This window comes from Triturus cristatus, chromosome 6, assembly GCF_964204655.1.
Source record: "Triturus cristatus chromosome 6, aTriCri1.1, whole genome shotgun sequence".
NCBI lineage: Eukaryota > Metazoa > Chordata > Amphibia > Caudata > Salamandridae > Triturus > Triturus cristatus.
The window spans coordinates 80,015,564-80,038,567 of NC_140589.1; the positions used below are offsets into that span (position 1 = coordinate 80,015,564).

General features: G+C 50.3%; 1 protein-coding gene across 2 annotated transcripts in view; it reads right to left on the reverse strand.

Moving 5' to 3' along the window:
• The window catches only part of LOC146813792 (cap-specific mRNA (nucleoside-2'-O-)-methyltransferase 1-like), a 946,504-nt gene that overhangs the window by 80,353 nt on the left and 843,147 nt on the right, over nucleotides 1–23,004 (reverse strand). For both annotated transcript variants that reach the window (XM_085610255.1, XM_085610254.1), the window contains one exon: nucleotides 12,876–12,923. In XM_085610255.1, the coding sequence (XP_085466381.1) occupies nucleotides 12,876–12,923 (48 nt within the window). The remainder of the gene's footprint in view (nucleotides 1–12,875; nucleotides 12,924–23,004) is intronic.

The following is a 23,004-nucleotide window of genomic DNA, read 5'->3' on the forward strand; positions in this document are numbered from 1 at the left end:
TGCTATCACAGAATCCCACCCCCACCCCAACTTCCAATGGAGGGCACCACCTCCAAGCTACTGAATCATGAGTGAAAATTCCTGTCTATTCAGAATCTGGTGCAGGAAAGAGGAGGTGCCTAGAGGAGGAGTGGAACTTGACCCAACATTGCAACAGGCCTTTGAGTAAAAACAGCCCTCTGTTCCAGGAAACTTTATGTGCCTTCCGTGAGCCTTAACATGCAGGAAAAGGTTATTCGATACTGTGGAAAACTGTTGTGTATCAATCCTTCCAAGAGTAACTCGTACCACTCAAACCATTCACATATACAGGCAATGAGGATGACCTCCGCAAAGGAATATTCCTTCACAATATGCCTCTTTATCACTCTAAAAGAAAGGAATACTGATTTAAAATCCTAAAAATGGCATGCCCAGAAGATGGTAAATTCCAGAAAGAACATTACTTGAATGCCACACATGAAATCAGAGCCCCTGTACTGAGCCTGTGATGTTTCTTGATGAAATCTGATTTCAACTGTGAGATATGGCGGAGTATAATCTGCATGCACTCCAGATGGTTTAAAAGCACACAGAGCAGGAGATGCAGACAAAGAAACTGACACATGAGGACAAGTGAAAAAAGCATTTGCAATGCAATAGGTCTCGCATTTACACGAGTTTGAGCTATTAGCATTATAATTGACAATGCCTTTTATTTATGTTTTGGTTTTTAAAACATAAATTAAAAGCATGGTCATTTACAATGCCAATAGCTTAAACTCTCGCAAATGCGAGACCTATTGCATTGCAAATGCTTCTTTTTCCTTTTCAGTAGATGTGCCCTTGACTATAGATTGCACGGTTTTCTTGAAAGCTGAGCTTTTTCTGACCACTTATGCAGAAATAACCCAAAGGATTGTCGTCGCTCTTGACAGCAATTGTCTGACGTTAGAGTGCCTCCTTGTACAGGAATGTGCCGCCTATTGCACGAAAGGTGTCAGCACGTTGCAGGCGCACGAGCACAATGAAATGTAAATACCGTGTTAAAAAAAGGAATCCTGCAAAAACACAAAGACTGCTTGGACCCAGTCTTTTTGACAACTAGTGAAAGGGGCTAGGGCGAAATCTGTGCTGAGCGCACGAAGAGAGCTGCAACGGAAGAACGGGCTTGCACTCTTCCCTATCTGGCACGCGAACAATTTACGGGCGAAATTATGTAGGCAGGTGTGTGAGCGTGCATCTGTTCCTATCTCAGTCTAAGCGCGTGTGCAAGTACGCACGTCACCCTTGGTGTAAAATGTGTTTAAAGGTCTTTAAAGGTCTTTAAACCGCAGGTGCCATTGACGACTGTGTGCGCCTGTGTATAACAAGTAAAAGGCGCGAGGGTGCTATGTTAAAGATAAAGTGACGTGTGGCGTGTTCTGGAAAAAATATTTGGAATGCAATAGGTCTTGCATTTAAATACGAGACCTATGGCATTGGACTCGAAGTGGCGGCCATTGTACTGGCTGCTTTAAAAGTGAAAGTGCGCACAGCGCACTGAATGTAAGCAAAGCACGTCCTCGTGCCTGCAGTAGGAGAAACTCATTAAAACAAAGAGTACTCCTACCGAGTAACAACCAAGTAAAGGGGCCAGTAACCATTGGAGGTACTAAACTACTACAGATTATCGCCAGAGCAGCGCTTGCACACTGGCTCAGTCTCGACCTAAAAACAACACATTTGGATAAATGTGGATGATCTCCGAGCAGGTTCTGATCTGCAGCACTTGGCACAAAAAATAATCTGGGATGCACACCTGCATGAGAAAGGTGCTAGTTGTCTGCCTGTGAAGCACATCTACAACAAGCACTGGCAAAGCCAATAGTTCTTGTATAATTATTCTGTTGACTTTATCAATGTTTTTGTTGATATTTGTAATGTTCAAGCCCCCTTGGGGAAAGACACTCTCACACAGGAGATCGCAGGTAAGAGAACTTGTATTTATTGTAGATACACAATCTGGGAGAGCGCCGGGAGACCTCCGCTATGCTCGCGGGCTCCTCGCTCTTTTCGGCCGCACCCAAAATGGCCACCGCGCTCTACGTCATCACGTCACGTCGTGAAGACTAGAGCGCGACGCTACATATCTCCCTCCTTTATGCATATACATTTCAAACATAAGATAATGTCTCTCTGTCTACCTGCTGGTGGGCTCATTCCCGTCTCCCATCTCAAAGTCTCTGTACTTCAACTGTCTTACCACAGCTCTGCCAGTGCGGGTACGCCTCACCGGTGTACTGGAAGAGTACACGGCAACTTCTTGGGGATTTCTTGCTCCACTTCTTTCTGTACTCCGGGGAACACCTCTTCAAGGCGTTCCACTGGTGCTTCCAGAGAGTTCCAAGGCACCAGGATCACTCCCCCTCTCTACTTCCTCCTCTCGCTCTCTTTCTCTAGTATTTCCTGTTCCTTCTTCCACCGGATTGACTTCAGTACCTTGAGTCTGGGGGGTTTCTGCCTGTCCTCTTCCATTCCATCGCAATATCTTGTTGCATTTGGACATCCTGTCCAGAGACCAAACTTTCCCATCGCTCAGCAGGGCTGCTCGGTTGTAAACCTCTTCCACTTGCATGCGTGCACTGAACTTGCTATCACCTTTCTTTCTTAACTGGGCTAGTTTGACTTGAACCCACTCTCCCTCTCTCTAACTCCGTCTCCTTGACATTTCGTCTTCTATTGAAGTGTTCCGTATATATTCTTTGCACCTTTTCCAGATTGTGGTGCACTACTGCTGGAGACCACTTGCTCGTGATAGTGCGCTCCTTCCATGCAACATTGTCCTTCGTGAATGGGTCTCGACCTCTTAGGATCTGGAAGGGGCTGTGTCCTGTGCTGGTCGGGGTAATCCTGTAGGCCCACAACATGCACTTTAATTATTTTTCCCCAGTCCTTCCCGGCTCCGATCGCTGACTGTACTGAGCCCATGAGGACTCTATTGAACCTCTCGGCTAGACCGTTTCCCGCCGGATGATATATGGATGTGTGTTTAACCTTTATACCATTCCTTCCCATGTACGCGTTCCATTTTTCCGACGTAAACTGAGGCCCATTGTCACTTAGGATGGAGCGTGGAATACCTTCTCTAAGGAAAATGGTTGTTAGAAACTTTAATACTTTGTCGGAGTCCATGTCTTCCTGTATGTCGATCTCTGGCCACTTGGAGTACTGGTCTACGAGTACTACCACATATTTCTGGACTCCCTGAACATCCAATACTGGACCCAAGATGTCTATCGACAGATCCTCCCATGGGTTAGCGGGGTTGTCAAACTTTCCTAAGGGTGGGCGCATCAGGCTTTTGGGACTTGTCCGCTCTTTGGCATTGTTCACACTTCCGCACGTGCCTTTCTATCTGGCTATCCATAGCAGGCCACCAGTACTTCTGTTTCGCCCTGAGCTTCGTCTTTACAATACCCAGGCAAATGTGGCACCAACGTGTTGGGAGGAACTACCTTTTCTCCTCTCCGCAGGAAGATCCCTCGGTCACAAACCGATAATTCCTCTATCACTTCAAAGAATTTTCTGAGCGCTGCCTCACGTGCCTCTTCTCTGGCCATCCTCTTAGTATGAACTGCTTGACAGCCCCAATGTCTAAGTCGTTCTCGTATGCTTCCTTCCACTCCTGTTTGCTTATCACTCGTTCGTGATCCTCCATGAACGCCACTCTGGTATCCTCATCCTCGGAACCGAGTGGAGCTTCCTCCATGGCTGAGGCTCGACTGAGATAGTTGGCTACTTTATTTCTGGCTCCCGGAATGTGTTCTACATCATACCTGTAGTCCAAACATTTCAAGGTCATCTTCGCGATGTGGGGGGTTGCATTCGCATGTCCAGATGATGTGAGGACTTTGACCAGAGGCTTATGGTCTGTTCTTAGCCTGAATCTCGTACCCCATAAGAATTGGCGGAACTTCTCCATGGCCCAGACTGCCGCCAACATCTCCTTTTCTATTACACGGTACTTCTGCTCCGTAGGCGACAAAGATCTGGATGCAAAGCTGAGGGTGGCCAGTTCCCCATCTTTTGTCTCTTGCATTAGAACCGCTCCAAGGCCCCTCTCACTCGCGTCCGTCGTTAATACTGATCTTGCTTGCTGATCAAATCCACATAGAGGAACTGCTGTCCGCTTTGATCTTCTGGAATTCTTCTTGTGTCTCCTCCGTCCACTCGAAGGTTGTCTTGTCCCGGAGGAGTTGGTGCAAGAGGTGTGTCTTGGTGGCGAAATGCTGTACGAATTTGCTGTAAAACTCGGCCATGCCAAGGAATGGCCTGACTTCTTCCTTGTTTCCCGGAGGTGGTGCATCACATATCACTTTGACATTGGATTGTTTAGGTGTGATTCCTTGGTCGCTGATCTCGTGGCCCAAGTATGTGACAGATGTCATTCCAAACCGGCACTTATCCCACTCAGCAGTCTGCTTTGTTCATACCCATCACCAAGATGTCATCTTGGAAGTACTGAACTCCATCCACTTCCTTGAACAGCTTGTGCATAAGTTTCTGAAATACGGCTGCTGCCAAGGCCAGTCCAAATCGCATCCTGCGAAACTGATAGCACCCGAAGGGGGTTATGAACGATGTCAATTTCCGGCATGTGTGGTGTAGGGCTATTTGATGGTAGGCTGAGGTGAGGTCGATGGTTGAGAACCATTTCACCCTCTTAGTTTTTGCCAGCATCTCATCTATCCTTGGTAGTGGGAATCTTTTCACTATTATGTTTTTGTTCAATTCCCTCAGGTCCACACACAGACTCACCTTGCCGTTTGGCTTCATTGCTACCACCAACGGTGCCAACCACTCTGCACTAGTTATCGGTTCTATGATGCCATTATCTTCTAGCCTGCGTAAATCCTGTTGTACTTTCTCTCTGATAGCCAGTGGGAAATTTCTCACCTTGTGGCACACCAGTTTCGCATCTGCCTTGAGATCGATCTTGTGCGTGAATTTAGTCAATTTGCCGACTTTGCCTCTGAACACGGTGGGAAATTCTTCCTTCAGTTTTGTGTCGTCCGGTTGTTGCTCGTCGCTGGTCATCAGAACTTGTGTCGATCCACCCTAGGACCGAAGGACTTTTCTCTGCCACGCATAGTTTGCATCTTGCACTCCATTCCTTGAATTCATATTTCAGGCTTCGGTATCCAACCATGGGAATGGGGTCTCCTGGTAGGTCGCCCTCCCACCCCCCCCCGCTGCAGCTCCGCTGTCACCCCCGCTGTCTCTGCTGCCGCCGGTGATTCGAGGCCCTCCACCACCCGCAGGCTTCCACCTGCGCCTCATCCCTGGTGGCCAGTGGTGGCCTAAGGTTCATTCCGCTACGCCTGTCGCCGCGTTGCCTGTCTGCCCACTCCTTCCTCTGTGCCCCCCTACCCCCGCTTGCTTCTGCGCCCCTTCTTTTCTGTACCACTGATCTCTGTGCCCCTCTGTGTGCTCTTATAATTCTGTGCCACTCTGATTTTGTGCTCTGTAATTGTGTGCCCCTCTGATTTTGTGCCTTGTATCTTCTGTGCCCCCTAGAGTCCGTGCCCCGCGCTGGTCTCCTCGCCGGTCTCGACCCTGCCGCTGACTCCCCTGCGGCCCCACCCCCTCCGCACCCATACGCTCCCCCGTCCCTCGCCTCCCAGCTGCTCCTCCCTCCCCACCTCCCCATATATGGCGGCCGCTGCGGGGTGAGGAGAGTGACCCTTGACCTTCCTGGTAGGTCGCTCCCCCCGCTGCAGCTCCGCCGTCACCCCCACTGTCTCTGCTGCCGCCGGTGATTCGAGGCCCTCCACCACCCGCAAGCTTCCACCTGCGCCTCATCCCTGGTGGCCAGTGGTGGCCTAAGGTTCGTTCCTCTGCGCCTGTTGCTGCGTTGCCTGTCTGCCCACTCCTTCCTCTGTGCTCCCCTGCCCCCCGCTCGCCGCTTGCTTCTGTGCCCCTTCTTTTCTGTACCACTGACCTCTGTGCCCCTCTGACTGTGTGCTCTTATAATTCTGTGCCCCTCTGATTTTGTGCTCTGGAATTGTGTGCCCCTCAGATTTTGTGCCTTGCATCTTCTGTGCCCCCCTCCTCGAGTCCGTGCACCGCGCCGGTCTCTTCGCCGGTCTCGTCCCCGCCGCTGCCTCCCCTGCGGCCCTGCCCCCTCCGCACCCATTCGCTCACCCGTCCCTCGCCTCCCAGCTGCTCCTCCCTCCCCACCTCCCCATATATGGCGGCCGCTGCGCACAGCGGGCGCGCCTAAGGCAAGCCTGTCTGCGCCCGTCCGCGCCTGGACTGCGCCCAGCGCCAGAACCCCTGGCCCCCGCAGCAGCCACAAGGACCGCCGCCTCTGCTACGACGCCAACGCCCTAGTCGATCTCAACCCAGGAAGGACCCACACCTGCTGCAAGTCTGCCCCGAGGCGCACCCACGGCCCCTTCACCTGCCGGAACTGCAGCTTCTCCTGCCTCGAAAGCACCAAGACGCCTGCCGCGACGGAACCCAAGCAGCTTAGATGCATCCTGATCAACACCCGCTCCGCACACAAACATGCCGTCAAACTCTGGGACCTACTCGACACCACTTCACCGGACGTCGTCATCCTGACTGAGACCTGGATGAACGAAACCTCCTCGCCAGACATCGCCATAACCATCCCAGACGGGTACAAGATCACCCGCAGAGACCGCACCAACAGGGCTGGAGGAGGAATCGCCATCGTCCACAAAAACACCATTATGGCCTTAACAAACACCGACACCCTCAGCACCGCCGAACACATGCACTTCCAGATCCACACGGACCCCAAGACCACCCTAAGAGGCACCCTCATCTACAGACCGCCAGGACCCCGAGCACAATTCTGCGACTTCATCGCCGACCTCATCAGCACGCACGCACTGACCTCCACCGACTACATCCTCCTCGGAGACCTGAACTATCACCTGGAAAACAACAACAACAGCAACTCCTCCACCCTGATCGACAATCTCGCCAACCTCGGACTGAAACAGCTTGTCACGACGCCGACCCACATCGCCGGCCACACGCTAGATGCCATCTTCTCCTCAAGCCCCCACGTCACCTTCAGCCACGCCTCCGAACTCACCTTGACAGACCACCACTGCATCCACTTCTCTTTCTGGAAACCCCTCACACACCACCGCACACTACAGACCCCCAGCCGCTGCTGGGGCTAAGTCTCCCAAGAACAACTACAGACAAGCCTCGCACTCAACCCTCCGACGAACCCCACAAACCCCAATGAAGGTGCACTCACCCTCGTACAATGGATGAACGACTGCGCCAACACAGTCGCCCCGCTGAAAAACCCCACCAGCAGAGACACCAGCAGAAGAGTCAGCTGGTTCACCCCGGAACTCCTTGACTCAAAACGCACCTGCCGGAAACTGGAAAACATATGGCACAGCGACAAGACGCCAGACAGCCGCACTGCCCACAAAGACGCCATCCGCAACCACCACCACCTCATCAGGACCGCCAAAAGGCCCTCCTTCACAGACCGCCTCGACAACAACGCACACAACAGCAAGGAGCTCTTCACCATCGTGAAGGAACTCTCCAACTACAGCTCCAACGCCAACGACATCCCACCACCGTAAGCCCTGTGCGACTCCCTCGCCACCTTCTTTCACCGGAAAATCACCGACATCCATGACAGCTTTAGACCCCGGACGACCCCTACCGACCACACCGCACCCACCGCCCACGACACCCTGACAACCTGGGCCAACGTGAGCATCGAGGACACAATCAAGACCATGGGAACAATCCACTCCGGATCCCCGTTCGACCCTCTCCCGCACCACATCTTCAACAAAGCCAGCAATTCCATCGCACCCCACCTGCACAAAATCATCAACCTCTCCTTCGAGACCACCAACATTCCTGAGAACTGGAAGCACGCAGAGATCAACGCCCTACTGAAGAAACCCAAGGCGGATCCGAGCGACCTCAAGAACTTCCGACCCATCTCCCTGCTTCCGTTGCCAGCAAAGGTCATTGAGAAGATAGTAAACACCCAGCTCACCCGTCACCTCGAAGACAACATCATCCTAGACCCGTCCCAATCAGGATTCCGCAGCAACCACAGCACCGAGACTGCCCTCATCGCCGCCACAGACGACATCAGGATCCTGCTAGACAACGGCGAGACGGCGGCCCTCATCCTCCTGGACCTCTCCGCCGCCTGCCACCGCACACTACGCACGCGCCTCCACGACGCAGGGATCCGAGTAAGGCCCTAGACTGGACCACCTCCTTCCTCTCCGGCAGAACTCAGAGAGTCCGCCTCCCCCGTTCCGATTCGATGCCTCCGAGATCATCTGAGGCATCCCTCAAGGATCTTCCCTTAGCCCGACGCTGTTCAACGTCTACATGGCACCACTAGCACGCATCGCCCGACAGCACAACCTCAACATAATCTCCTACGCTGGCGACACTCAGCTGATCCTCTCCCTCAAGGACCCCCTTACCGCCAAATCCAACCTCCACCAGGGAATGAAGGCCGTCGCAGACTGGATGGAGGACAGCCGCCTCAAACTGAACACAGACAAGACGGAAGTCCTCATCCTCGGGTCCAACTCCTCCGCATGGGATGACTCTTGGTGGCCCACGTCACTGGGGTCCCCCCTGGCCCCCACCGACCATGCACGCAACCTGGGAGTCATCCTCGACTCGAAACTCTCCATGACCAAACAAGTCAACGCAGTCTCCTCCACCTGTTTCAACACCCTCCGCATGCTCCGCAAGATCTACAGATGGATCCCGACAAACACGAGGAAAACAGTCACCCAGGCCCTAGTCAGCAACAGACTCGACTACGGAAACGCCCTCTACGCCGGAGCCTCGTTCAAGCTCAATAACCTACAGAGAATCCAGAACGCCTCGGCACGCCTGATCCTCGACGTCCCATGCCGCGACCACATCACCCCCCCACCTGAGGAGCCTGCACTGGCTCCCCGTCGACAAAAGAATCTCCTTCAAGCTCCTGATCCACGCACACAAGGCACTCCACATAACCGGCCCAGCCGATCTCAACAGTCGACTCTCCTTCTACATACCCAACAGGAAACTCCGCTCCGCTGACCACGCCCTGGCCACGTTCCCACGCATCCGGAGAACTACTTCCGGAGGCAGATCCTTCTCCCATCGCGCCGCCAAGACCTGGAACACCCTCTCCCTCCACCTGCGACAAACCGAAAACCTGCTGACCTTCAGGAGACAACTCAAGACCTGGCTCTTCGACCAATAGCAGCAGTTCCCTCCCCCCCAGTGCCTTGAATCCCTCATGGGTATGTAGTGCGCTTTACAAATTATGTGATTGATTGATTGATTGAATATGACTGGACGAATATCCGGGGGTTCCAGGTGGTGTCCCAACTGGTCTTTGAAGTGTTCATCCCGCACCGTTCGTTGTATTATGGTGTACGGAGATCCAGAATCTGCTACCATCTTTATCGGTATCCCTCCTATCACTAGGTCGCATTGGGGTTTCTTAGAGCGGTTGCAGTTGATCCCTAGTATGTGTTCTTCTATGCACAACACGCTGTCTTCTTCTTCGCCTTCTCCTTCTACATCTGACCCTTGTGCGACGTACTTGACTGTCGGTCTTTTTTGCTTGCGGCGACATACTTTCTCGTAGTGCCCTACGATCCCGCAGAACGTGCATTTGGCACGAAAGGCTGGACACCGCTTATCATAGGCTGGATGAGACAGACTGCCGCATCTGTAGCACGTGTTCTTGCCTTCATTGCCAGGTTCCTTCGCCGGTGCTGGTCTGGACGTCTATTTGGCCTGTGTCCTCGTGTCCCCTGTTGTTCCCTTGCCTCTTTCCGTTGGTTCTGCCTTAGTGACTTTGTTCACCATGGGCCTGGCGGCTGTCTCCTTTTTCGCTGCCTCCGCACATCTTTTCGATGGCTCTGCTTTCTGCATCTCCATTTACCCACAGCTTGTCCTGGATCGCCGAGTTTGTGGTGTGCATGACAACTTGATCTTTAATGAATTCATCGTGTAATGTACCGAATTTACACGTGACTGCCAATTTCTTCAACGCTGCTACGTACTAGTCTATGGACTCCCCCACTGCTTGTTTCATTTGTTGGCAGTTGTATCTGTCTATGGACGTGCACACCACCGGCCTATAATGTTTATTCAGATCATCAATCGCATGCTGGAACACGTCAACATCAGCCGCTTGTCGTGGGGTCGGGACTATATTCTGGAACACTCTGATGCATTCTGGGCCTAGGTTGTGAAGCAATATCCTCTTCCTTCTTTTGCTGGGAAATGCTTCTCCATTCTCGTCCTCCAGGGCCTCTAGATAGTTCATAAAGTATTCCCTCCAATCTTCCCACTTCATCGAGGGATCCCATGGTTTGGGTAAGAAGGATATCGGTGTTGTGAGCAAGGACGTTTGAGCACACATTTCCGCTCTTCCAGGCGGCTCTTCCTCTGCTCTCGGACCGCCTGGTGCGCTTTGTCTGTGCAGGCAAGGGGGGGGCTCTGTTGCGATGCAGATCCGCCCCCTGTGCTGTGCTCTGCTTGCTCCACCAGGGCCCCAGGCGTTCCTTCTATCTTCTTCGAACGTGGTACCAACTGACTCTGCGCTTCGACAATTGTTTTCGTGCGCTGCTGCTCTTCTCACTTGTGGGCAATATCTTTCCTGCTGTGTTTGCCCCCTTCTGCGTCATAGCGTGTGCATAGGGTGGTGTGTGGTGACTATTGGCCTCCCTTCCTCGCCACGTGGGCAGACCACACTGGCTGCAGTCAGCTTGGTTGCAGGTGCTGTGTTCAGGACTGTTTCTGCGCGTGGCTGGATGCTTATGATGGCGAGTGTCCCCTCTGTCGCGCTCTCCCTCTAGTTCCGTACCTGTTTGGTGCCGGCTGCTACACCCTGGCTGCTGGTGTGTGTTAAGCTGGTTAAATGTCCCTGGTTCCACGTGGTTCTCATGTTTCTCCCAGTTTTCTTTTCCCGAGTCCCGTACTCGTCGCCAGTTGTAATGTTCAAGCACCCTTGGGGAAGGACACTCTCACACAGGAGATCGCAGGTAAGAGAACTTGTATTTATTGTAGGTACACAATCTGGGAGAGTGCCGGGAGACCTCCGCTATGCTCGCGGGCTCCTCGCTCTTTTCGGCCGCACCCAAAATGGCCACCACGCTCTACGTCATCACGTCACGTCGTGAAGACTAGAGCGCGACGCTACAATAATGTGCAACACAAAAAGATGATGGACGGAATGTTGAACATTCTCAAACATTCACCCCCAGTCACAGATCTGGGTTTAATCCATCGTTATTTGGCTCACCACGCCACCCCAGTTCAGACATATGCAAATCAGTCTTGACCCTGTGCCTCATGGGAACAGTCCAGACCGAACTGCCAGGCCATGTCTTCCCTGGACAGGAATCATGCATCCTAGGACCAGTTTCAGGCTTTCAGCCCACATCAGCCAGGATAGCTTGACTCCAGTGGCGTAGTGAGCACGGGACCCACGTCTGGACATACCCTTCCCACTTAGGGTGTAAATGCAACACAAAAAGATGATGGACGGAATGTTGAACATTGTCAAACATTCACCCCCAGTCACAGATCTGGGTTAAATCCATCGTTATTTTGCTCACCACGCCACCCCAGTTCAGACATAGCCATATGCAAATCAGTCTTGACCCTGTGCCTCATGGGAACAGTCCAGACCGAACTGCCAGGTCATGTCTTCCCTGGACAGGAATCATGCATCCTAGGACCGGTATCATCACCCCCTTGTACCGCTACAATAGTGTGCAGCATCAGCAAAAATGCCATTTGCCGTTTCAGTGTAACATCAGCAAACAGAAAAATGGAGGCGAGTACCAATTTTTTTTATCTCGCTTTCCAAAATGGATATGTAAATAAAAAGTGGAAAGTCAATAGCATGAAACTGATGTCACTAGCGTGAAATTGTTTTTTGTAAGGCGAAGAAGCCAGCACCAATTTGCTTACAGTCCCTGTGGGGGTCAATGAAGCAGGAGCAGGCAGAGGGGAGAAGGAGCAACCGGGAGTGGATGGGTAGGATAATCAACAGGGGGTAATATTAACCCCTTCGACGCTCATGACGGAACGGTTCCGTCATGAGCGTCGGTTGAGCTGTGCTCATGACGGAACCGTTCCGTCATGACCACGCCCGCGCAAGCAGCGCTCAGCACAGCGGGGGAATCCGCCCCGCATGGAAGGGGTTAAGGTAGGTGGGTAAGGAGAGGAAAGCAGTAAATGAGGGAGAGGGCAACAGGGGTACAGGGGAGAAGCACACATGGGGAGAGCAAAACAGAGTGCATGGGGGTGGGGTAGTTTTGCAGGAGAGAAGCGCACAAAGGAGCAAGCTGGAAAACACATGCACGCTCATGGAGTTCTTGCATAAAAAGAAAAAAGAAGTTAACCACAAAGTGAGGGGTAAAAGGACACATCCAATCAATAGGAACCCAAGAAGAGAAAGGCATGCCATTGAATAAGAAGCAAGCAAATGAGAGTGACAAAGTTTACCTATGGTAAGCAAAAGGTGAGCATAAGCCCACAGTAAGTTTTCTGTAAGCAAACAATAGGTTTTTTGCAATCAAGACAGCTTCCACTTACATCTAAAAGCAGGAAAACGAGGAACTAACTAAAACAGTACACCAGGAGATTTGAAGACACACAACAAAAGAAAATCCAGGTGTCCTCACAATACGAGGAGTATTTTTTAAATGCAGGTCTGACACGAAACATCAGTCATGACTGAATGTAACACAGGCATTTATTTCTTCTCTTGTCAATAAAAATGCAAGACTACACTAAGCATTGGTGAAAACATCAAGATACTAAAGCCACATTTCTTACACCTACTTCTTACAACTTACCTTAAAAAGATCTTTTCCATTTCTTCTAATCTATACACTTCCTTCACTCTAGGAAAGAAACAAATTGCTTTAAGTGTTTATTGTAGTGCTATCTGGGTTCAAAAGAAGAGGAAGGCAAATGCTACTTACCAGTATGCATCTGTTCTTGGCATGTAGAGCTGCAGATCTACACACTGTGCATAGATCGCCATCTGGTGTTGGGCCCGGATGTTTGCAGTTGTTTTTCTTCTTGGAAAGTCTTTGGAAGTCACGAGGTATGTGACTCCTCCTTTGGATCATATTGCGCATGGGCTTCGGCTCCATCCTCAGATTGTTTTTGGACAGCAGGGAAATGATGGAGCGTAATAGTAAGTAGTGAAGATGCCCATGTGTGTTGTATCTAAATAAGATAAACTGGAACAGATAAAGGTAGCCGGGGAGGCGGGTGGGCGTGTGTAGATCCGCAGCTCTACATGCCAAGAACAGATGCATACTGGTAAGTAGCATTTGCCGTTCGAGGCATATGAGCTGCAGTTTACACACTGTGCATAGATTATATAGCAGTACTCGCTCCTAGCGGCGACCACCAGTATCTGTTGCAGTGGTTTGAAACAATGTTTTGAGTACAGCCTGGCCCACACTAGCTTGTTGCTTAGTTTGCACATCTACACAATAGTGTTTAGTGAAAGTGTGCGGTGTAGACCATGTAGCTGCTTTGAAGATATCATCTAAGGGAATGTTCCCTAAAAATGCCATGAAAGCCCCTATCTTACGTGTAGAGTGGGCTTTGGGGGGGGAACGGATAGTGTTCGTTTTGCTTTGTGGTAGCAAATCTGTATGTATTTAACAATTCACCTAGCTATCCCAGATTTGGAGATGGGGTTGCCTTTGTGTGGTGGTGAGAAAGACACGAACAGTTGTTTGGTGTTACAGAAGGGTTGTGTTCTCTCGATGTAGTAGAGTAAAGCTCGTTTGACATCTAATGTGTGGAGAGCTCTTTCTGCAATGGTCTGTGGCTGCGAGAAGAATACTGGCAGTTCCACAGATTGGTTTAGGTAAAAGGGAGAAATCATATCATATAGTCTTTATTCGAATTTAAAAATAATTCATACAAGACCCAAACATATACAAAAACACATAATTATTACTAAGCACATTCACTATAAAATGTATAAAATCATCCATTAAATACCTAAAATTTCAGTTTAAAAAAAAAAAAATTAAACGAGTCAGCAAACTAATGAAAGATTAAGACTACGTTTGGAATTAAAAAGAATTTTTAACCAGTGTCCCTGAAGGGTGAAGCCCTACGGGAGCACACCCGCAGTTTCCCTGAGAGCCCCGCGCCTTAAGACCCATGCCCAGCCCAGATATTTAGCTAAGGCAATTGAATGGGCTGGAAAAGTGCTTGTGCTCAGGATTCTCAAAGCAACAGCGGAGCTCCTTGTAGCCAGTGTTTTGCACAATGGAGACAGCCATGTTCGTCTAGGATTGGCATATGTTGGACAAACAAACAGGAAATGGGCAATTGATTCCTCTTGGTCACCACAAACGGGACAAGGTCCTGCACTAGCACCAAACCACCCGCTAGTTAGGGCCCTGAGTGGGAGAGAACCTACTCTAAATTGAAAGTATAGTTTCCTATCTCTGGGTTGGGTGATTAAATCCCAGTACGGTTCAAAAACTGGAGTTACCTCTGCCTCTAAAAAACGGCTAGTCATCGTGGGGGAAATGGAATCACTCCAGACCCGATGGATTACCCGCTCCCAGTAAAGCATTTTCAAAAGCCTCTTTGTGGGAAACCTGGCAGCAACTGGGTCACTCCATAGCCCCTCTAGACCCAGGTCTTTCAAAGTTTCCCGGAGGTTCCTAAGCCACCCAATCTTATGAAACGTGTCGGCCTGCATTACATCCATGAGGCCCATTGCATAAGGCCGAAGCTCCGGGGTGGTCCAGAGTCTCCTCCAATAAAGGACCGGGCGGAGTTTGGCTAAATCCTTAATGGCCTTCCTACCTAGATCGTAACGCAGTGGTACCGTAGGCGTACTCTGCGGGAGACCAACTATGCTGCGATAGAATTTATTTTCAACGACTGTTAAAGATGACAATACGTCGAAACCCCAGAGCTCTGCTCCGTACAACACTGAGCTTAGGGCCTTTGCCTCATATACTTGGAGCACGGGTTTGACAGGCTTAGAGTAGGATTTTTTATGCTCTCTAATCAAGGTTCCTGTTATCTGCGTGAGTTTCAGTGAAGACATTTCCAAATGTCTATTCCACTTGTTATCTTGTGTCACGTGCATGCCCAGATAGACAAAAGTTTTAACCTCCTCAAGTATTTGCCCATTCATTATAAGTTTTCCTGCTCTGTAACTTGGGTGCGGGTCGACGGCCATGAGTTTGGTCTTAGTTACATTCACTTCTAGGCCATAATTATTGCAAAAATCTTCAAAGACTGTCAGGGCCCTTTGCATGCCGCTCGGAGTTTTAGCTACTATAAGAGTATCGTCAGCAAACATCAATATTGGAGTAGTCACTCCGGTCAGCTTAGGAGCATCGAAATTGACTCGGAGCATATAATCTACTACTCCATTGATGTACAGGGAGAAGAGCGTGGGTGCCATGGCACAGCCTTGTCTCACACCTCGCTAAACCGGAAACTCGGGGGTTATGTCCCCCGGGCCTCCCCACTGAATTTTTGCGAAATTGGGCTCATGGAGCCGCCTGATTAATGTCAAGAGTTCCAAGGAAAGCCAAGCTTTTCAAGGACCCTCCAAAGTTGCTCGTGAGGAACAAGGTCAAAGGCAGCTCTTAAGTCGACAAACGCGACGTAGAGACTGCCTTTGCCTAACGTGACTTATCTTCCAGTGCAATTGTACAAAGCGGAAACCCTGATCCACACTGCTGGTAAATTTACGAAACCCGGCTTGGAAACTAGAAAGTATCCTGTTGTCTTCAATCCAGGCCAAAAGCACATTCAATACCATCCTCCCTATGAAAGGGAGAAATGACTTTAGGGAGGAATTTTGGATTAGTGCGGAGAACAACCTTGTTATGGTGCATTTGCAGAAAAGGTTCTTGAATGGTGAGTGCTTGTATCTCACTGACCCTTCTGAGGGAAGTGATGGCTACAAGAAAAGCAGTTTTCCATGTTAGGAATTGAAGTTCACATTTGTGTAGAGGTTAAAGGGAGGCCCCATTAGTCTCGTGAGAACGATGTTTAGGTTCCACACAGGTGAGTGTGGCACTCTGGGGGGAATTATTCTTTTGAGGCCTTCCATGAAGGTTTTTATGGTAGGTACTCTGAAGAGTGATAGATGTTGCTTGTTTTGTAGATAAGCTGCTATGGCTGCGAGGTGCAGTCTAATAGACGTGTAGGCTAGATTGTATCTTTGTAGGTGTATTAAATAGCCTATGATGTGTTGCATGGACACATCTAGGGGACTGAAGTTATTGCTGTGACAATAAACCACAAAACGTTTCCACTTGGCAGCGTAGCAAGCTCTAGTGGTAGGTCGTCTAACTTCTCTAATGACGTTCATACAGTCTGGGGGAAGATTTAGATAACCGAATTCTAGGATTTCAGGAGCCAGATCGCAAGGTTGAGCTGAGCTGGGTCAGGGTGCCTGATCTCTCCATGGTTCTGGGTTAAGAGGCGTGGAGAGAGGTATAACTGTTGGTGCGGTACTACAGATAGCTCCAGCAGTGTGGTGTACCATAGTTGTCGGGCCCAAGTTTGAGCTACTAGGATGAGAGTAAGGGAGTGTTGTTGTAGTTTGTGCACCACTAATGGAATGAGTGGGAGAGGCGGAAAAGCGTACGCAAATTTGCCTGACCAATTCATCCATATCGCATTGCCTTTGGACAATGGGTGTGGACACCTGGCGGCGAAGCTTGGGCATTTGGCGTTTTCGTGGGTGGCGAAGAGGTCTATTTGTGGTTGCCCCCACATTTGGAAGAACGGGTGAAGAACTTGTGGATGGAGTTCCCACTCGTGGATCTGTTGTGTTTCTCTGCTCAGCAGATCGGCCATAGTGTTTTGGACTCCTGGGACATGTTGGGCAAGGAGAAAGATTTTTTGGGGTATGGCCCATCTCCATATGCTCTGTGCTAGCTGAGAGAGCTGCGGAGAGTGTTTGCCTCCTTGTTTCTGTATATAGCACATGGCTGTCATGTCCGTGCGGACTAGGACGGCCTTGCCTGATATCTGTGTTTTCAATGCCTTCAGTGCTAAGAATATGGCTAGTAACTCCAGATAGTTGATGTGGAGTAACTTTTGTTGAGATGTCCACCTGCCCTGCATGGTGTGATGCAGTAGGTGAGCTCCCCAGCCGAGCGATGCGTCCGCTGTCAGTACTATCTGAGGAACAGGCTCCAGGAACGGTCGCCCTTTGGAAAGGTTTGTGGTGGTTCACCACTGCAGAGAGCGATGGGCACGACCGTCTACCAACACCAGATCTGTCAATTGACCCTGGGCCTGGTTCCATTGGCGTGCTAAGCACTCTTGGAGAGGACGCATCTGGAGACTTGCGTGAGGTACTATGAATATGCAAGAGGCCATCATTCCTATGAGTTGCATGAACACTCGACCTGGAAGAGAGTGTTCCGGCTGAAATTCTGCGAGTAAAGCCTGAATGCTTGCTATCCTGTTAGGACTGGGGTAGGCTAGCGCTTTTGTGGTGTCTATAGTGGCACCTAGGTATTGTTTTACGTGGGACGGTTGCAGATGGGACTTTGTGTGGTTTACAGTGAATCCCAGTTCGTGAAGTAGCTGGATGGTGGCGTGAGTGTGTTGTACACACTGGTTGTATGAGCTGGCTTTTATTAGCCAGTCGTCTAGGTATGGGAAGACGTGGATGTGTTGTCTTCGCATGTGTGCCGCCACGACCGCTAGGCACTTGGTAAACACTCGCGGTGCTGTGGTGACTCCGAATGGGAGCACTTTGAATTGATAGTGTTGACCGTCCACTACAAACCTGAGGAACTTTCTGTGAGCTGTGTGAACGGGAATGTGGAAAAAGGCGTCCTTGAGGTCTAGGGTGGCAAGGAAGTCGTTTTGGGAGAGCAGGGGAAGTACCTGCTGGAGTGTGACCATGTGGAAATGGTCCGAGTGTAAAGCGATTTAGGGGTCTGAGGTCCAGGATGGGCCTTAGAGTGTCGTCCCTTTTTGGTATGAGAAAATATAGGGAGTAAACTCCCATATTTTGCTGGTGGGCAGGAACTAGCTCTATCCCACTCTTTTGTAGGAGGGAGATTATCTCCTGCTTTAGAAGTGACAAATGTTCCTGTGACACTGGGCGTTGTTTGGGTGGAATGTTTGGGGAGTAGATTTTAGTTCGAGGCAGTAGCCTGACCGAATTATTTTTGTTACCCATTTGTCTGAGGTGATAGTAGTCCAGACATGAAGGAAATTGTGGAGTCTGCCCCCGACTGGAGTGGGATGGTCTGGGGGAGTGGAGGGAAGTCATTGGGTAGGGCTGGAGGCAGAGCAGGAGGTGTTAGTTTTGCCTCTGCCTTTATTGTTGTTACCCCTGTAGCTACCTCTCTGGTAACCCCTAGTGAAGGTGGATTGGGTAGGGGCTTTATAGGAAGTGGAGGCGCTGTCTGAGGAGTAGCCTCTGGAGGTGCTTCGAAAGGAGGAGCGGTGAAAGGAGCGCCTGGGAGTGTGCGACTGTAAGGCTCTCCTAGACTTCGCCGTATCGGTATCCTTTTTAATTTTCTGCAGGGCAACGTCCACGTTTGGGCCAAACAGATGTTCCTGGTCAAAGGGGTGGTTCAGGATGGAGGCCTGCACCTCGGGTTTGAAACCTGAAATACGTAGCCAGGCATGCCTACGGAGGAGGACGCTGGTGTTAATTGCCCTAGAGGCGGTGTCAGCTACATCTAGGGCGCAGCGAATGGAGGTGTTAGTAATGGTTTTACCCTCCTGGATTAGTTTGTTGGCTCTATTCTTATATTTGTCAGGGAGGTGTTGCATTATGCCTTCTAGTTCGCCATAATGTGCCCTGTCATATATTGCCAAGAGCGCTTGTGTGTTTGCGATGCGCCATATGTTGGCCGCCTGGGATGCAGTGCGCTTGCCTGAGGCGTCTAGGAGTTTGGACTTCCTTATCAGGTGGTGGTGCTTTGCCTGATGCCTGGGAGTTTGCCCGTTTCCTTGCAGTGGAGACTACCGGGGACTCTAGTGGTGCGAGCCCTCTGATGTAGGTGGGGTCTGTAGGGGCTGCCTTATATTTCTTCTCGAAGCGAGGGTTGATGACTCTGGCCCTGACTGGGTATTTAAAGACCTCAGGCGCGTGCTAGATAACCCCTTTTAGCATCGGCAAGATGGAAGTGGTCTTGTGTGAGGTATCAAATGTATCGAGGAGGAAATCCTCCTCCACGGGGTCTGTATGGAGATCAACTCCGTGGTAGTGTGCTGCCCTATGGAGTAGTTGGTTAAACCCCATTGTGTCTTCAGGGGGGGAATGTCTTGAAGGGTAAAGGTCATCCTGCAGGACGTTGGGGATGTCTGGAATGTTATAGTCGTCCCATGGGTCTGGGGAGCCTGTAGGAGTGGGGTCCCCTGTAGGTTGGTCATGGGGCCCGTCCCGTGTCCTCGTAGAGATCGTCATCATCCTCATCTGGAGAGGGTGTGGGGGAATGATGAGGTTGGGGAATGCAGAGGAGAGGGAGGAGGTGGAGGAAGGGGTGAAGGTATTCTCAAAGGGGAGGTAGCAAAGTCTCTTCTCTTTGGAGGTGGAGCTGGGGAAGGCTTGTCCAGAGGTCTCTTTTTGATGCTGAGCATCAAATGTCCAGTTTTAGGGCCCTTGACCAGTGTTTTTTATAGTGGATCAGGCTAAAATAGTTCCTCTGTGAATGGCCGATCCGTCAGCGCCGAAGGTGTCGGAGCCGTAGGTTTTTTAGCCTTGTAGTCTTTTGAACTGTGTGGCTTGGACGAGTCCGGTTTTTTCGTCGGTACCGAGATGACTTTCGGCTTCGAGGTGTGGGTGTCTAGGGCTTTAGATTTTTTGCTCTGCTCCGAAGACGGTGTCGGTGCCGAGGAGTCAGTGCTTGTCTTCGACGCCGAGTGCTTCGGCGTGGAGCTCGGCGTGGAGGAGGCCATTTTCTTTTTCGGCGCCGGTGCGGAGGAGTGTTTCTCGGCACCGACGGCATGCTGGCTCGATCCGCCTTGGTGTGCTTCTTAACCGGGTCCGAAAGCGAGGTATGGGAAGCAGTGTCTTTGATCGTGCCTAGGCCCGAGGGCGAAGGCGGACCGAAGCCTTTTTCGGTGCCGTCGAGGGTGGAGTGATGTCCTCGACATCTGAGTCGTCGGCTTCGGAGGCGCTGACGAGGCCCTCTTCGGTGTGCTGCTGTTCTGGGACATCGATGCCTTCTTCGAAGTTGTCATCGGAGATTGCTGTCGACGTGTGGGCCATGGTTCTCCTCGCTCTTCAGTCCCAAATGGTTTTCTTCGACCTGAAGGATTTGCACACCGGACAGTCTCGAGCCTCGTGTTCTGGGGTAAGGCAGAGGTTGCACACCTCATGGAGATCGGTGTGGGGAAACTTGGACCCACATCGAGGACACTTCTTAAATGTAGTCCTTTCCATCAGCCAGGACCGGAGCTCAGGTAGGCCAGAAGGACACCGCCGACGATCAGAATCGAAGATTTCCACCGATGAGAGTCGCGTCGAGTGTGGAGATCGCGATCGAAACAATACCGCGGAAAGGGAAGGTTTGCGCGCAGATTAGGAGAACTTTAAACTGTTCGGAACCGGAGCGTGAAGAATACATACGAGCCCGATGGCGGAAAAAAACAATCTGAGGATGGTGCCGAAGCCCATGCGCAGTATGATCCAAAGGAGGAGTCACATACCTCGTGACTTCCAAAGACTTTCCAAGAAAAAAAACAACTGCAAACATCCGGGCCCAACACCAGATGGCGATTTATGCACAGTGTGTAATCTGCAGCTCATATGCCTCGAACACATTGTTGTCCCATAAAAGTAGCTCTGCACGTTGGGTACACCTTTATAGAGTTACATGCTTAGAATAACACTCATGATAGGAGAGGAGGATATCTGCTTTAAATAGATTTTCGCTGCATTAGATTTTTGCATAGACAATCAACAATACATAAACACACCATTTTCAGATTGGTAACTCAATCTTTTTCATCCTTGTATTTCCTTAAGGATAAAGATATTCATGTCAAAGTGAGTTCATATGTTAAAAATGAAAGCATGAATATGCAACAATGCTGCAGAAAGTGCTGAGTGAAAAGGCTCTGCATGCCTCTCTGGTGCTAGCAAGTACCTGTAGTGTATGGGATGTGAGTTGTGCACCTTGTATTTACCTGTAACCTTCAAGTTCGATGATAAACTACCAGAATCTAATGACTTCTTAATTACAGTTGTGTTGTCTTAGTGCATGCTTGGGTTTGTATGCTTGAGTGTACTATTGATTCTGTATGAATAGTACATCATGAAGTTTTCATAAATCAAAGGCACCTTGTAAATCAAGATGAATCCACACTGCTGTGTCGAAGTTGTGCTAGCCGCTGTGCAGTGAGCAAGTCCTAGTTTTAAAACTGCATGTCCATTGTTGGAATGGCCAAAGGAGACAATAAGCTGATTATAATTCATAAATCTCCTGCTGCAATTGTGACAGAAATGGAACCATCTTTAAGCATTCAGCGAGAGCAGACGCTTTATCACAGATGAAGGGTAGTCTCAGAATGTTTCTAGGGCAATGGTTTGCAAAACCTTGACTTTTAAGAATTTGATCAAAGGTTTCTTAGCACACAAAGGGCAAAATTCTCCAAAATGCCTTTCAGATGCAACGGGCAATAGAGAAATTCTGTTCCAGATTACATATTTTTTTTCTGCTTTGTGTATAGACTCAAATGGAGAACTCATATCTCTACAAGGTATCATTACACTCTAGAGAAGGAAGTGAATTGAGTAAGGGATTAAAAAAGGCCTTGAATTATCTCCTTAGTGTCCCAATGATGTGGATGATTGCACTCTTCTGTGTCTTAAACCACATCCACATGCACTTGGTTTGTGGAGTTCTTGAAAGAGTCAAGAGAATAAGCTACTCACCTATGGTAAGGTTGAAACGAGTAGTGCCGAGTAACTACAGAAGCCACGGAGCTCAGCCCTGGTACAAGATTGGTTACTGTATGGGAGGGATGTAAGACAGTGTTCTGCAAATGTATGCATGATGACCAAATTGCCACCTGGTAGACGTGAGCCACCCGAAGGCCTCTGGTGAGAGCGGAGGAAGCTTTCATAGTCCTCAGAGTGGGCACTAATGTCAGCCAGAGCGTCTTCCTTGGCAAAGGTATGGCAGACCTGTGATAGAGCAACCAGGGTCACAAGACCCGTACTCACCCCGCCAGGATTATCACCCCTCCGATGTTCTCCCTTCCAGGGCGCGCAATCCGGAATAAACACCAAAGCGTCCGTGACAACGGAGACCCCGCCCCTCTCTCTGTTACAGGATCCAATCCGGAGAGAAGACGGACCAGAAGGACTGCCCCTTGACCCCGGAAATCCCTCCTCCATGCTGACGGCCGGACAGAGAAAAGACGGAAGACGAGAGACAGACGGCGTCGGAGTATCGTGGCAGGAGATTTCGACTGGAGGTGCGAAGGAAGGAGAGGACGGGAGTGGAGAACCCGAGGCGTGGTCCGAAGACTGGTGGAATCCCCCGGAGGTGGCTGAAGAGCGGCCGTAACTCGGAGGAGAGTTACGGCGGAGCGCGTGAGTACCAGCTACCCTCTTTAAAGCACGCTAGGTGCTCTGTGTAAATAGTATGACTCCTACGTAAATACTCCCTCTATATTAGGCACGCCACATCAATCAGATAGACACCTTGTAAATAATATACAGCACTGTGCACTGTGTAACTACCGCCCCCCCCCGACCCTTTTCGAGCACCCCTCCATCTTTACCAAGTCTTGTCCTTTCCCCTTCTCTTCCCTTTTCCATCACGGTCTGCTACACCTTTATCACCCCTGGTTGTGGTTATGGTACCGGACATCGAGCTCCAGTAGGACTAACGGCTCCTTTTCTTTCTCTTACTGCCCTCCGAGGAGATGCCCCTACCTCCTACAGACGGCTACCACCGAGACCTGAAGTCCCTGGAGCACCAACCCGGATGA